Below are 13,046 nucleotides of genomic sequence, written 5' to 3' on the forward strand. Positions count from 1 at the left end.
TGAAAAGTGTTGTTTTTAGGTCACATGATCAAGCCTTCCATCATTAGGAAACCAAAAGTAAAATGAACCAATGAAAAGTTTTATAAACAAGTCACATGACCTGTTATGCGGCATAGGGTGTAAAATGCGGAGAAAATACGTTGGCACGTGAGGCGGCGTCAGTAGCGGACCGATGTGCGAATAGGCCGAAGGCAACACAACGCGCCAAGATCCGGATGGCACCGAGGTGGTGTCCAGCAAGTTGCAGCACTGGTGTGGCCATCCTACAATGCTGAAAGTCGGCGTGGGGCGCCCCGTTGGCACGTGAGGCGGCGTCAGTAGCGGACCGATGTGCGAATAGGCCGAAGGCAACACAACGCGCCAAGATCCGGATGGCACCGAGGTGGTGTCCAGCAAGTTGCAGCACTGGTGTGGCCATCCTACAATGCTGAAAGTCGGCGTGGGGCGCCCCGTTGGCACGTGAGGCGGCGTCAGTAGCGGACCGATGTGCGAATAGGCCGAAGGCAACACAACGCGCCAAGATCCGGATGGCACCGAGGTGGTGTCCAGCAAGTTGCAGCACTGGTGTGGCCATCCTACAATGCTGAAAGTCGGCGTGGGGCGCGCCGTTGGCCTGTGAGTTTGCGTCAGTAGCGGACCGATGTGCGAATAGGCCGAAGGCAGCACAACGCGCCAAGATCCGGATGGCACCGAGGTGGTGTCTAGTAAGTTGTCGCACTTCTGTGGCCATCCTACAATGTTGAAAGTCGGCGTGGGGCGCCCCGTTGGCCTGTGAGATGGCGTCCGTAGCGGACCGATGTGCGAATGGGGCCAAAGGCAGCGCAACAATATTTTCTGATTTGAAGACACCACAAGGCGCTGAGATGCCAAGATCCGGATGGCACCGAGGTGGTGTCTAGCAAGTTGTGGCACTGGTGTGGCCATCGTACAATGGTAAAAGTCGGGGTGGGGCGCCCTGTTGGCCTGTGAGATGGTGTCAGTAGCGGACTGATGTGTGAATGGGGCCAAAGGCAGCGCAACAATATTTTCTACAATATTTTCGGAGTAGAAGACACCACAAGGCGCTGAGATGCCAAGATCCGGATGGCACCGAGGTGATGTCTAAGTTGCGGACCGATGTGCGAATGGGGCCAAAGGTAGCGTAACAAGATTTTCTGTATGGAAGATACCACTAGGCGTTGAGATGCCAAGATTCGGATGGCACCGAGGTGATGTCTAGCAAGTTGTGCCACTAGTGTGGCCATCGTACAATGGTAAAAGTCGGCGTGGGGCGCCCTATTGGCCTGTGAGATGGTGTCAGTAGCGGACTGATGTGCGAATGGGGCCAAAGGCAGCGCAACAATATTTTCTGACTGACACCACAAGGCGCTGAGATGCCAAGATCCGGATGGCACCGAGGTGATGTCTAAGTTGCGGACTGATGTGCGAATGGGGCCAAAGGCAGCGTAACAATATTTTCTGTATGGAAGATACCACTAGGCGTTGAGATGCCAAGATTCGGATGGCACCGAGGTGATGTCTAGCAAGTTGGTGTGGTCATCCTACAATGCTGAAACTCGGCGTGGGTCACCCCATTAGCCTGTGAGATGGCGTCAGTAGCGGACCGATGTGCGAATAGGCCGAAGGCAGCACAACGCGCCAAGATCCGGATGTCACCGTGGTGGTTTCATAGTTGAGAGGCACTTCATATGCAGTGGGGCGCCGAGATCCGGATGGCACCGAGGTGATGTCTAGCAAGTTGCTGTACTGGTGTGGTCATCCTACAATGCTGAAATGTAGTGGGGCGCCCATTTACCGTTTCAGTTGCCATTCAGCTGAGTTTCGGCTGCTCTTGATGCTACAGCGACAGGCGGCTGCAAGAGGACTCTCAAAATGGCGGCCTGTTCTTTGGATTTGGGCCTGGTCCACTAAAATGGCCCTGGGACACCTTAGAACTTGGACGCTCGATTTTTTTTTTTCCTTTCCTGTACATGCAAAAAAAGGTAAATGCCCGGTACGTTACACGCTTCATCTGCCACGATGAACTCTCCAGAGGAACCGAAAAAAAATATAGTTGTGGTAACTATACCATGCATCGTCATATGGAGAGGTGGCACCAATTAATTATAGTGCTGCATAAAAGAGAGATTTGGAGGAGAACCCCTGACCTGCTAGTACATTCATCAAAGAAGTGGCACTGAGAGCTTCAGAGGCAAGGGAAACGGTCCCAAATATTTAGAAGAACTTTGGAAAGATTAAAATGACATGTTTAGATTGTGGTAAATTAATTTCATGTGGACAGATGAGTGTTACTCTAATAAATACAGCATATGAACATCATCATAGTCGATGGTTGGTAGAGACATTTTGACTATATCCTGGACCTGCCCGTCCTCGCCCAAAATGGGGCCGGAATAAATGGGACTCGTAACTCCTTGTTGTGTACTGGTTGCAGAACCTTGAAATCACGAGATACCTATGCAGTTTTGAAGCACATGGCGGGCGGGGACGAGAATTGATTGAATATTTCGACATCCCTATTGATATTAAGTTCTGATGTGTTATTGATTACTGTACTGTTGAAAGTTCGAATTAACGTCACCCATGGTACTTGCCCGCAAATGTATATCTAGATAATTTTATTGTAACTGGCCCTGTCGTATTTTAATTATAAAATGTACGTCCACCGATTCCGTAACTGTTAGACACCTTAGTTCTTGCAACCTAATGGCCCGCCCGTTACGTTCCTCTACAGTGTAAATGTCTATTCATCATATACGATTACAGTTTGCTCCGTGGCAGGCCCACGTGGTTATAGGCTCGTATTTGTATAATGAAATTTTCACAATAAAGGTTTTTAAAAGAAAACATGGTAGTAGTATATACATTGGTAAAGTTTTTAATAATAGTCACTGTTTTAGAATCATTAAAAGGCAAGTGAAATAAAGCAGACCAATTACATGAAGGGTAAAAGGTATAATACGAAGGAACGCAGTAAAGATAAATGGTCAAGGGCTGTTGTGTTTTCTATTCCTGCAACATAAAGTGATCGATAAGAATCTCATATTCAGGCGTATCGGCGACTAAGACAGCAGGTCGACCCTCTTTTGCTCAACGGCTCCGTCATGGGACGAAGAAACGCTCTTTTTCTCGAAAAAAGAATATATTTTACTTGCAGGACAGTTGTAAAATTTCCGGGAAAGTACATTAGCCTGGAACATTATAACATATATTTAAGAAAAAATAATGTTCGGAAGTAATGAAAAGCGTAATTTTTAGGTGATATGACCAAGGCTTTCATCATTAGAATAAGAAAAGTAAAATGAACCAATGAAAAGTTTTATTAACAAGTCACATGACTTGTTATGCTTACGTTACGCGCTGCGCGCCCCGGATGACTTCCGGATGCGCTAACGCGGCGCGTCATATGACGCATTACGCGACAACGCAGGTCCAGAATATAGTCAAAATGTCTCCACCAACCAGCGGTCGAAACACAACCCCTTTCAGCAGGCTAAATAGTTCTGTTAAATGACAACAGAAGGGACAGGCAACAAGAACCATCAGTCAAAGAGGGGAGGGCTAGTTCTTCTCTACCGGGTTACATTGGGGCGCTACCGGAACTGATCGAATTGGTAGTCTACAGTGTTTCTGGATGTTTCAGACTGAAGCTGGGGTTAGCATGAGAGCACCACCATTTCGTAGCTCCGTCGTGGCCATTCCGCAACCAATCATGGCAGCCGCTCTTTATCGTTATTTTGGGCGGGGTGGGTGGCGGAGCCGAGCTGTTTTGCAGCCATCATTGTGTGGAGTTCAGTTCATCTCACTAGTTTTGTATTTGTCATGAGGGGTTGTTCCTAATGTTTCTATTTTAGCGAGGTCAAAAAGAGATCCCATTAGTGGCCTACTGATTTTGCTCGATTCCTTTTCTTTTTTTTTTTACACGATTTTTCGTTATCTGCAAAGACTAAACAGAGTATTGCGACTCTGTGTTTGTTTGTAAATAGAGATTGAACCAAAGAGAACTAATTCTAAAACAGTAAATACTTGGATAACAATCAATCAAATGGAGAGAGAAGCAGGCACGACGGATTACAACGGGGGCAAAGGCCTGCGTTAACTACCTTTCACTATCTGCAAAGAGAGAGTACTCCTAATAGAAATGAGGGGGGGGGGCACCATTCAAAGTAGATCAGTGTGCATAAACACGAAAATGTTTTCACTTACCACGTACTTGACATTCGACAGCTTATGATATTTGCTATTAAAAAACCATTGAAATTCACTGAAAAAACCATAGGTTATAGACCATATATAGTTAGGAATTAGCATTTACAAAACCTTGAAAATTCACTGAAAAAACCATAGGTTATAGACCATATATAGTTGGGAATTAGCATTTAAAAAACCTTATTTTACTCACACAAAACCATTGAAATTCCATATATAGTTAGTTGCACTAACTATATATCGCGCACCCGCAATCCACTGCTGATCATGTCACATATTACATCATTCATGACATGGTCAGTGACATCACTGATGACATCACTGATGACATCTCATTTGACATCATTCTTGTGCTAATACGATAAACCTCTTCAGACTCTAATATAACCTTAGATACACTCAGTGTATACAGACACTCACACACTGCCACTCATCCATGGAGTTACTCACACACCCAGTCAGTCATGCAAAGAAACAATCTCACCTCCATTTCTTCAACTATACAGTTAAACACACCTTACTTATTGAAACATATACTAACACATATTTACTCTCTTATACAATCCCTGATACAAGTTCACAATGATCGATACAACCACTCACTCATTCAGTGGCTCTCATGCACAGTTATTTATATATGCCAACTCTCACATGTACTGTGTTTTACATATGTACTTACTATGACATGTAGCATTGAGATATCCATTCACTCATCAATACACTCATGCACACAGTCAACTGCCCATGTAGCTGTTTCCACATGCACTCTTGAACTCATACACCTAGTGAATAAACTGCTCACACATCTATGCATAGTCACACACCTTCCAGCCACCCCCACACAAACTCAATCTGCCATAGAAATACTTGGGCAACCAATTAATAACACATATAGCCTCTCGTATAGCTAATGATCAACACATGCAGCAGTTTACAGAACAACAGACATAATGATGCACAAATTAAGAGTTTAGTCACTAACCCATGCACTCAGTGAGACACATTTAATCACTCACTCATACATTCAGTCATGCACCTACTAAATCCTTCGTCCAGACACTTATACATCTACTCATTCTTCAATATGTAAAACATATTTAAACTTTACAGAAACACACAGTCACTGGATGACGTCATCAGTGATCTCATCAGTGATGTCATTTGAGATGTCATCAGTGATGTCATCAGTGATGTCACTGACCATGTCATGAATGATGTAATATGTGACATGATCAGCAGTGGATTGCGGGTTCGCGATATATAGTTAGTGCAACTAACTATATATGGAATTTCAATGGTTTTGTGTGAGTAAAATAAGGTTTTTTTAAATGCTAATTCCTAACTATATATGGTCTATAACCCATGGTTTTTTCAGTGAATATATATATATATGTATGTAATATACTTGCAAGTAGGAGCATTCAGCCAGGGCCCCCCTCTTTATCTGGTAGTCTAGTGTTGCCATTCATGTTTTCCTTTTGCTCAGCATTTTGCATGAGGCAAGTTGGCTCTCAATGACTGCATTCTGGTTTTTGAGGAGCAGCACTTCCACATAGAAAATAGTTTCCTTAAATGCAAAGGAGTACGTTTTTTAGATCAAAACATATATTTCTGCTTTTAGCCAATGTTTTTTAATTTTTTCTATCCGTAAGGGCCCAGCACCTCGACAAGCATAGCTTTTACAACAACAATGACCAAGCATTGCCATACCCAAAAGGCTTGGGGTCATCTCCAGACTTTGTGTTCTTTGCCAGTACATGTTTTCTTTCCCTTTCAACACTCACAGGGAGAGCATGTTTGCCCTCTCTCTGTATGCTTATTCTGAATCCTATTCCCATCCTGTGCTCTCACTGTTGCCCCCCTCCTCCACACCCCAGAGCATCAGTTGCTTCCCCTCTGACTATGCTTTCCCCCCCTTTTGTTATTTCCCCTGTCAACCTCCCAGCTTCTTTATTGATCCCTTTCCCTGCTCGCTGTTTTCTGTTTTTATTACACTATTTTTGTTGGTTCACTCCTCTTGGTGATCAGTTGCATCCTCCCACCCAGCACCCGCTGCTTCTTGGTTACTCCTCTGTGCCTCCTCGTCACGCTTTTCTTTTCTTTTTTTCCCCAGAGGGCCTGGCAGCTGGTATTTGCTGAGACACTGCCCTTTTTTTCTATACTTCACTTTCACACTTTAAAAAAAAAATTGAATTTACTTATCTAAGATGGGTGTTCGCCATCCTGAAACTGTAAATTTAAAAGTGAAAAAATAAAAATAACACCAGTAGCATCACGAATGTGCACATCACATACTTGAGTGACACGTGCATTCAGATCACGCTAGCTCCACATTCGCATCCTAGTGCATAGGTGTGTGTGTGCTGAAGCATGCACCCGTATAAGAAATTATGCCGAAACCATTTTTTTTTTGCGAAGCTGTTCAGCATTGCAATGCCATAAGGCCGGCTAACACTTTTCAAAGGCGAGCTTTATTGACTTTGCCAGTGCTTGTTGTAGGAGGACCTACCTCCACAGCTTTAGCATGTGGAATAACATTCTTAGGGATTCAGCTTCAGTTTGACTGGTGTTCAGCCCCTACCCCCACCCCACCCACATTTTCCTCTACAATGCATAAAAGCACTTTTTGTATAAAACAACATTTTGTAAATTGGGTATTCAGCAAGGGTTGCACAGTGGTCAATAATGAAGATGACAGCTTGTGCAAAGCTTTAGATCCTATGGGTCAATGATAATTATTTAAGAACTAAAAAATGTTGTCTACCTTACAATAAAGAGCTCAAAGAAGTATATCAGCCTGTAGGTTAGAAAATCGTATATGGGCAATTGGTGGGTTATAAAAGAAACATATGGGCTATCTTTGTTGTGTGTTGATTTTGCACTTCCATTATTTTACTTGCATATATTGTGCAATAAGTATAGGCATTTATAAAAAAAAATGTATTAACCTATTAATTATTTAATAAATAGGGGTCTGTATATTTTCATTCACTTTATTTCAGCTGGGTAAGACATCACGGAGTCCACCATGAACGGACAGTTGGACTTAAGCGGGAAACTCATCATTAAAGCCCAAATTGGAGAGGACATTCGTCGAATTCCAATTCACAATGAAGACATAACTTATGACGAGTTGGTGCTAATGATGCAGAGAGTTTTCAGAGGGAAACTGTTAAGCAATGATGAAGTCACAATTAAGTATAAAGATGAAGGTATGTGTAAATTATTTGTTCAAGACTTCAATGACTGGATACTTACAGTTGAAGCATCGAGTCATTGAACTGAAATCGTGGTCTAATGAAATCCATGGTTGCTAACCCAGAACTTTACCTGAAGCTTTTTGATGACAAAGCCCAGTGGTGAGCAGGCCTGCTTTCCAGGGTCTTGTTTTGACATGGGCAGAATTTCAAGGACTCTTAAGTGCATGGTCTTTCTTGTTCCAGCATGATGTGTTGCAATGAAACAGATCAGACTAGTTGCTCTGATTTGAAAGATGGCTCTGGTCTACTGAGACACAATCTTTTGTTGGCTGCAAATAAACTAGGGATTGCAAATCCCTTTGACATTTTCAATTGTACGAGAATACACACAAATATATAAACAAAATGCTTATTTTGTGCGTGTGCCCATACTTCTTTTTAGGTCTCGCCTAGCGTTGCTGCGCACATTTGTAGCACGCTCGGCGAGATATATTGCAGATGAGTACTTGGAGAAAAGGGCTTGAAGCCCCGCCCCTTATTCCCATTGGCTTGTGTCTCCGTTTATGTTAAACGATGGGGTGCCATTGGAAATACGGTTTCCAGTGTGCCTCCTTTTCGCTTTTTTGGCCGGCCCACCCGGACTGGTTCGCGTGCTTCACAGCTGTTGTGAAGACTTTTTTCTTTTCTGCTTGTTTATTTAACAAGCAGATAAGAACTCTTCACGACATCTGTGAAGCATGCTAGCCAGTGCTCCGGGCTTCCTGCAACCATGCTGCCTTCACCATTGGAGCATGCACCACTCAGAAGGGGGTCACAGAGAGGACAGGGGTATTCCGGTAGAATGCGCATTTCCATTGTGTGTCAACATTTTCTTTGTTTTTGCTGTGGAATTCGCAGTCTTCCAGGCGTTCTGCTTGGGGGCTAAAAACACCACAGCTTTCCAGGAGGATTCACATGCGTAGACTGTTGCACATACGTATACGTGTATACATGCTTAAATATGGTACAACCGTTAATTTTAGACTAAATTATGTTTCTCCACAAATAATTATATTTCCTCTTGAAGTAGCTTTTCCACCTACAATCATAGTGGTCAGACACCTTGGATTTGCCGGGAGGGTCCAGGATTTTTGTTGCCTGTCCGGCATTGCATTCCAATTCTTACACATGTCCCGGTTTTGAAAAGAGGAGTGAGTAAGCGTGCACATTAAAATGCGAAAATGTAGCGCGCGCTCAATCGTATTTCCACTGCTCGGCGCTAAAGCACAGCAGGGCCGCGAGATAAATGCTTTGAAACACCCGGTTAGCTTGTAAAATCATTCCCGTCTCCCAGCAGGATGTTAATAGGGGCGACTCAGCATCTCAAGAGACCCCCATCTGACGCCCAGGATAGTGGGATGTACTCTCAGCTTTATTAGATAGAGCATGTGTGTGATAGAGAGATGGGTCCATTAAAGAACACTGGATTTTGCACCATCTTTGTGTGACGTGGAGCACAGGTTGGCACACTTCTGATGCTATATTAAATTTGAAAATGCGAACCCGCATGTTGTGTTTCAGTAAAATCGTTATTTATGGACTCGTGGGCAGGCGCATCCCCTCCTGATCCTCTCCCCTCTTCCTCTTCCCCCCCTCCCTCCCCCCCCCCCCCCCCCGCCTAGCAGGCACATACTTATGCTTACCAGGCCTAATTACAAACTGGATCTCCTGTACTTTTAGTCCGGGTCTCAGATCTGGTAGCATTTTATTGCAGACTTTGAAACTGGTCCCTTTCGAGCCCTATATTCATGCCTCTAGCTTTACAGGGAAAACGCTGCTGATTTCTGAACAATTAACATGTTCAGGTATTTATTTTTCGTTCAGTATATTACTCTTGTATAGTGCATACTTTCAGCTGAGTCGCTTCCAGGTGCTATAAAGGCCTCAGTGTTCAAGTTCAAGCCTCTAGAAGTTTCTTGCAGTACCTTGTGCCAAAAAGGTGTTCAGAATACATGACCGTCCAATCTTTGGCCTCTCCACTACGCACACAGAGAACCACAAACAATAGTCCAGGCTGGTTTTCAGTGTATGGCAGTTGTGTTATTGTATCTGGATGCAATTACAAAAAGCTAAGAAGAATCATATCACTTGGGCGCCACACTATAAGAATTCCAGTAAGTCATTTTAAAATTTTAAGCCACGCCTATAAGTGCATAAACCAAGCCCCTTTTAAAGACACCCCCGCACAATGTTTTCATCCGACCTAAAAAGCCCCGATAGTCACTGAGAGCTACTCGTGGTGACTTCAGATTAGGACACTTAAGTCCTGTCTGCCATTACCAGCTTCAGGGTTTGCTCTGACACCCTGGTTATGAACGATTACCAATATTCACAGTCCATGCAGAGCCAGTGACGCAACAAGTGCGCACGCCGGCGTACGGCACCCGCTTGGGCCCAAACAGCAGTAGTTCGAAATAGCACTCATAAAAATAGGTGGAATATGTGCTAAATACATAACTGTGTAAAAAGTAACATGCTGTTGCCATGGCAGCGATGCTCCGCTTGGTTCTCCTGGAAGGGGTCGCTGTGTCGATTGGTCCCTGATGCCCTGTGCCTAGGCAGTAGGAACAGGAAGAGATCCCATTAGGGCAGCTTCAATTGGGGGTTCAGGATTGTGTTGGCGGGGGGCAACAGCCGTGGGGCGCTCCAAAATGTTTGCATAGTGTGCTGATATTGGCCGCTTAACTTTAAAGTCCATTAACGTTATAGGGTAATAACACACGCATATACCCAGGTCAAAAGTCCTATAACAAGCATTTGCAATGCACTAGGTTTCGCATTTATGCGAATTTGAGCTATTGGCAATGTAAATGACAATGCCTTTTATTTAAGTGTTGGTTTTTAGAACTTAAATAAAAGGCATTGTCATTTACAATGCCAATAGCTTAAACTCGCGTAAATGAGACCTATGGCATTGCAAATACTTGTTTAGTGCAGCAGTTCAGACTGATCGTAAACGTGTCAAAACTGAATCACTTATCAAATGATTAGATCACTATCTCCCAATTTTGTCCCTATAGGGATACTGGCATTAGAACCCTGTGTTTTTTTAAAAACACATTTTTTTTGTGGAGGGAGGAGAGGGGTAGGTACTTACTGCTTTACTTCAGCATTCTCTTATAACCCCCGTTCTGGAATTTCTTCCATTTATTCAGGCCGTCTTTCCTCCTTAGCCTTAATCCTCTATTTATTCTTCCTTCACTTCTTTACTTACCTAAAAAAAATTATGATTATTGCGTAACACAGGGCATGTGCTGTCTGTTGCAATATATTGTTAGCTTACAGGGGCCTTGGAGCCCACCCTTTGCTTACAATTAATTGGCATTATTGTCACTGATTTACTGTCTTCTTATTATTCATCTTCTGTAGGCTTTCCTTCCTCTTGTGTTTGTCCGTCCCTTGGATCATGAATGCATTTCTTGTCCTTCCAGTGCTCTCTTTTCAGGTGCTGCTTTAGTCCATGCATGAATTGTCTGTGCAAGGCATATTGTGGCTTACGAAGAACATAGAAGTCCTTGGAGCTTGCTCATTTCTTGCCATTAGTTGGTTCTCCTTGTCACTTATTTGCCGCTTCTTATTCATGCCCCAGCTCGTCCGTCTTAGGCCTGTCTCTCCCAGGTAGTATTGCCTCTTTTCAATTTCTTTGACTTGCATCTCTGCTTCCACTGCTCGTTTTTCATTTACCTTTTTCGCACTCCATGAGAGTGCATTTTTTTAGGCATATCTCCCATGTACCTCCTTGTAGGAAGCTGGCTCAGTATATAGTATATCAAAGTGAGGTATAGCGTGCACAGAGTCCAGTGGACCCCCAAAGGGAGGCTGCGGTAAAAGTAGATAGCACCTTACTCTCTATTTATGGTAGTGTGGTCGAGCAGTAAGGCTGTATCGGAGGGTATTAAGCATGTGTTGTACACACCCGATCAGCAAATGATATCATTCACTCAAAGACTGAACTTCAGACCAATTGGTGTTGTATAAAAATATTCTTTTAGTTACCTTATTTTCTTGAACCCAGCACGCATGGCACAGGTAAGCAATAAATACATTACTGTTGAAATGCAGTTTGTAAACTGTTTGAATTGCAATTGGATATGCACTTTGATTTGATTACAGTTGAATTAATAGTAATGCAATGCTTTTGATATACTGTACATATACTTTGTATTGGCTTTTTAGTAGAATGTCAAGTAGATAACTTTTCTTACACAGTGCACTGGATACTGCACTGAGACATTTCCTGTAAACAGGTAAGTAAAAGCGGTTTTGTTATTTAGTTACAGTTTTAAAGGGTTTCATTGATTTTTCAATTCCACGCTTAACATTGTTTTTCTGTGAAAAGTTTTTATCATGTGGAGGAAAATAGGGTTATCGGTTCAAGGTAAGTATTCAGTTGTGGGAGTTTGTATTCTGGGGGTAAGCTCCGGGTCCCCCAGGGTCAATGATGCACTCTGGTTTCACCCTCAGCAGCACTAAACTGAAAAGATTTTGTTTATAGTTAAGTAAAACCAAAACAATGTTCCAAAACATCAGATACATTGTAGCGTTAAAAGCACACAAACATATATACACACGTTAAAACTCAGTTACATTCGTTTCTTTAGAAATTCAGTTTGAAGTATAAAATTGATATGAGCGGGTAAGATGCCACCTTTTTATTCAATTCATTAAAATTAATGTATTTCTTTTTACAGTACAATTGATGTTAAAAAGACAGACAATGGCCACTAAACGACTCTGTGAAGTTGCGGGTCATTCAAGTCCATGCCTTTTAATATGGTGGGTCATTCGTGACACTAGGGCGGCTGGGTGCAGAGTGTTGAAGCCCAATGTTATCCAATGTGGGATAGGGGGCCTCCGGTTGGTGGCTGCTGAGGAGCAGGCCGCTGGGTTGTGGGAGCAAAGCTCCTGGACTTAAGCTCAGGGCGAAAGGGGGTTCAAGCCAGCACAAACGTTGCACTCTCAGCGGAACTTGGCGTCTGGTGCTTTGTAGCTTTCAATGAGGAGTCTCTGGTTTGCAAACACACAGCAGGCCTGGGGACAAAAGTCTTCTTGGTGCAACCACTACTTGGCGAGGTAAGTTGGGATGCTGGGGGTGGGTTAGGCACCGTCGGTTTGGCCATCTAAGGCTGTGGGGTGTCTGGTGCAGGGGTGCCTTTTAGGGTCGGATCTTCTTATCTGCTCCTGGTCGCGTTTGGGGGGGGGGGATATAACCATTTGAGCCTGTTGGTGAACATATCCGGTGTTCACGGGAGACCGTCTTTTCTTTTGAAGGCAGGGCAGGTCCTCAGGGTTCTTGAGGCTGATGGCTGCAGGACACACCAGAGTTTTGCTTCTGCAGGTTCGAGGTGGGGACATGCTGGTAGGGCTGGGGCCAAGTCAGTGGGCGTCCTCCTTCGTAGCTTCGGCACAGCTGTTCTTTTCTTGTAGTTGCTTGTCTGGGGAAGCAAGGTTCAAGGGTGCCCCTAAATACTAGATTTACGGACGTTACCGGTACGTAAAAGATTTGGACCAATGGGTTCCTTCCCTGGGTTGGGTACACCCCCTATTATGCAAGCCTCCAGTGGGAGGGGGCATAAGCCTAACCCTGGTTGGCTGGGT

The 13,046-nt window shown here is 43.9% G+C and overlaps 1 protein-coding gene across 1 annotated transcript in view; it reads left to right on the top strand.

Moving 5' to 3' along the window:
• The window catches only part of TFG (trafficking from ER to golgi regulator), a 132,858-nt gene that overhangs the window by 34,027 nt on the left and 85,785 nt on the right, over window positions 1-13,046 (top strand). Inside the window, exon 2 of the mRNA XM_078657770.1 lies at window positions 7,212-7,421. Within this exon, the coding sequence (XP_078513896.1) occupies window positions 7,238-7,421 (184 nt within the window). The 5' untranslated portion in view covers window positions 7,212-7,237. The remainder of the gene's footprint in view (window positions 1-7,211; window positions 7,422-13,046) is intronic.

This window comes from Lissotriton helveticus, chromosome 8, assembly GCF_964261635.1.
Source record: "Lissotriton helveticus chromosome 8, aLisHel1.1, whole genome shotgun sequence".
In the NCBI taxonomy this organism is placed as follows: domain Eukaryota; kingdom Metazoa; phylum Chordata; class Amphibia; order Caudata; family Salamandridae; genus Lissotriton; species Lissotriton helveticus.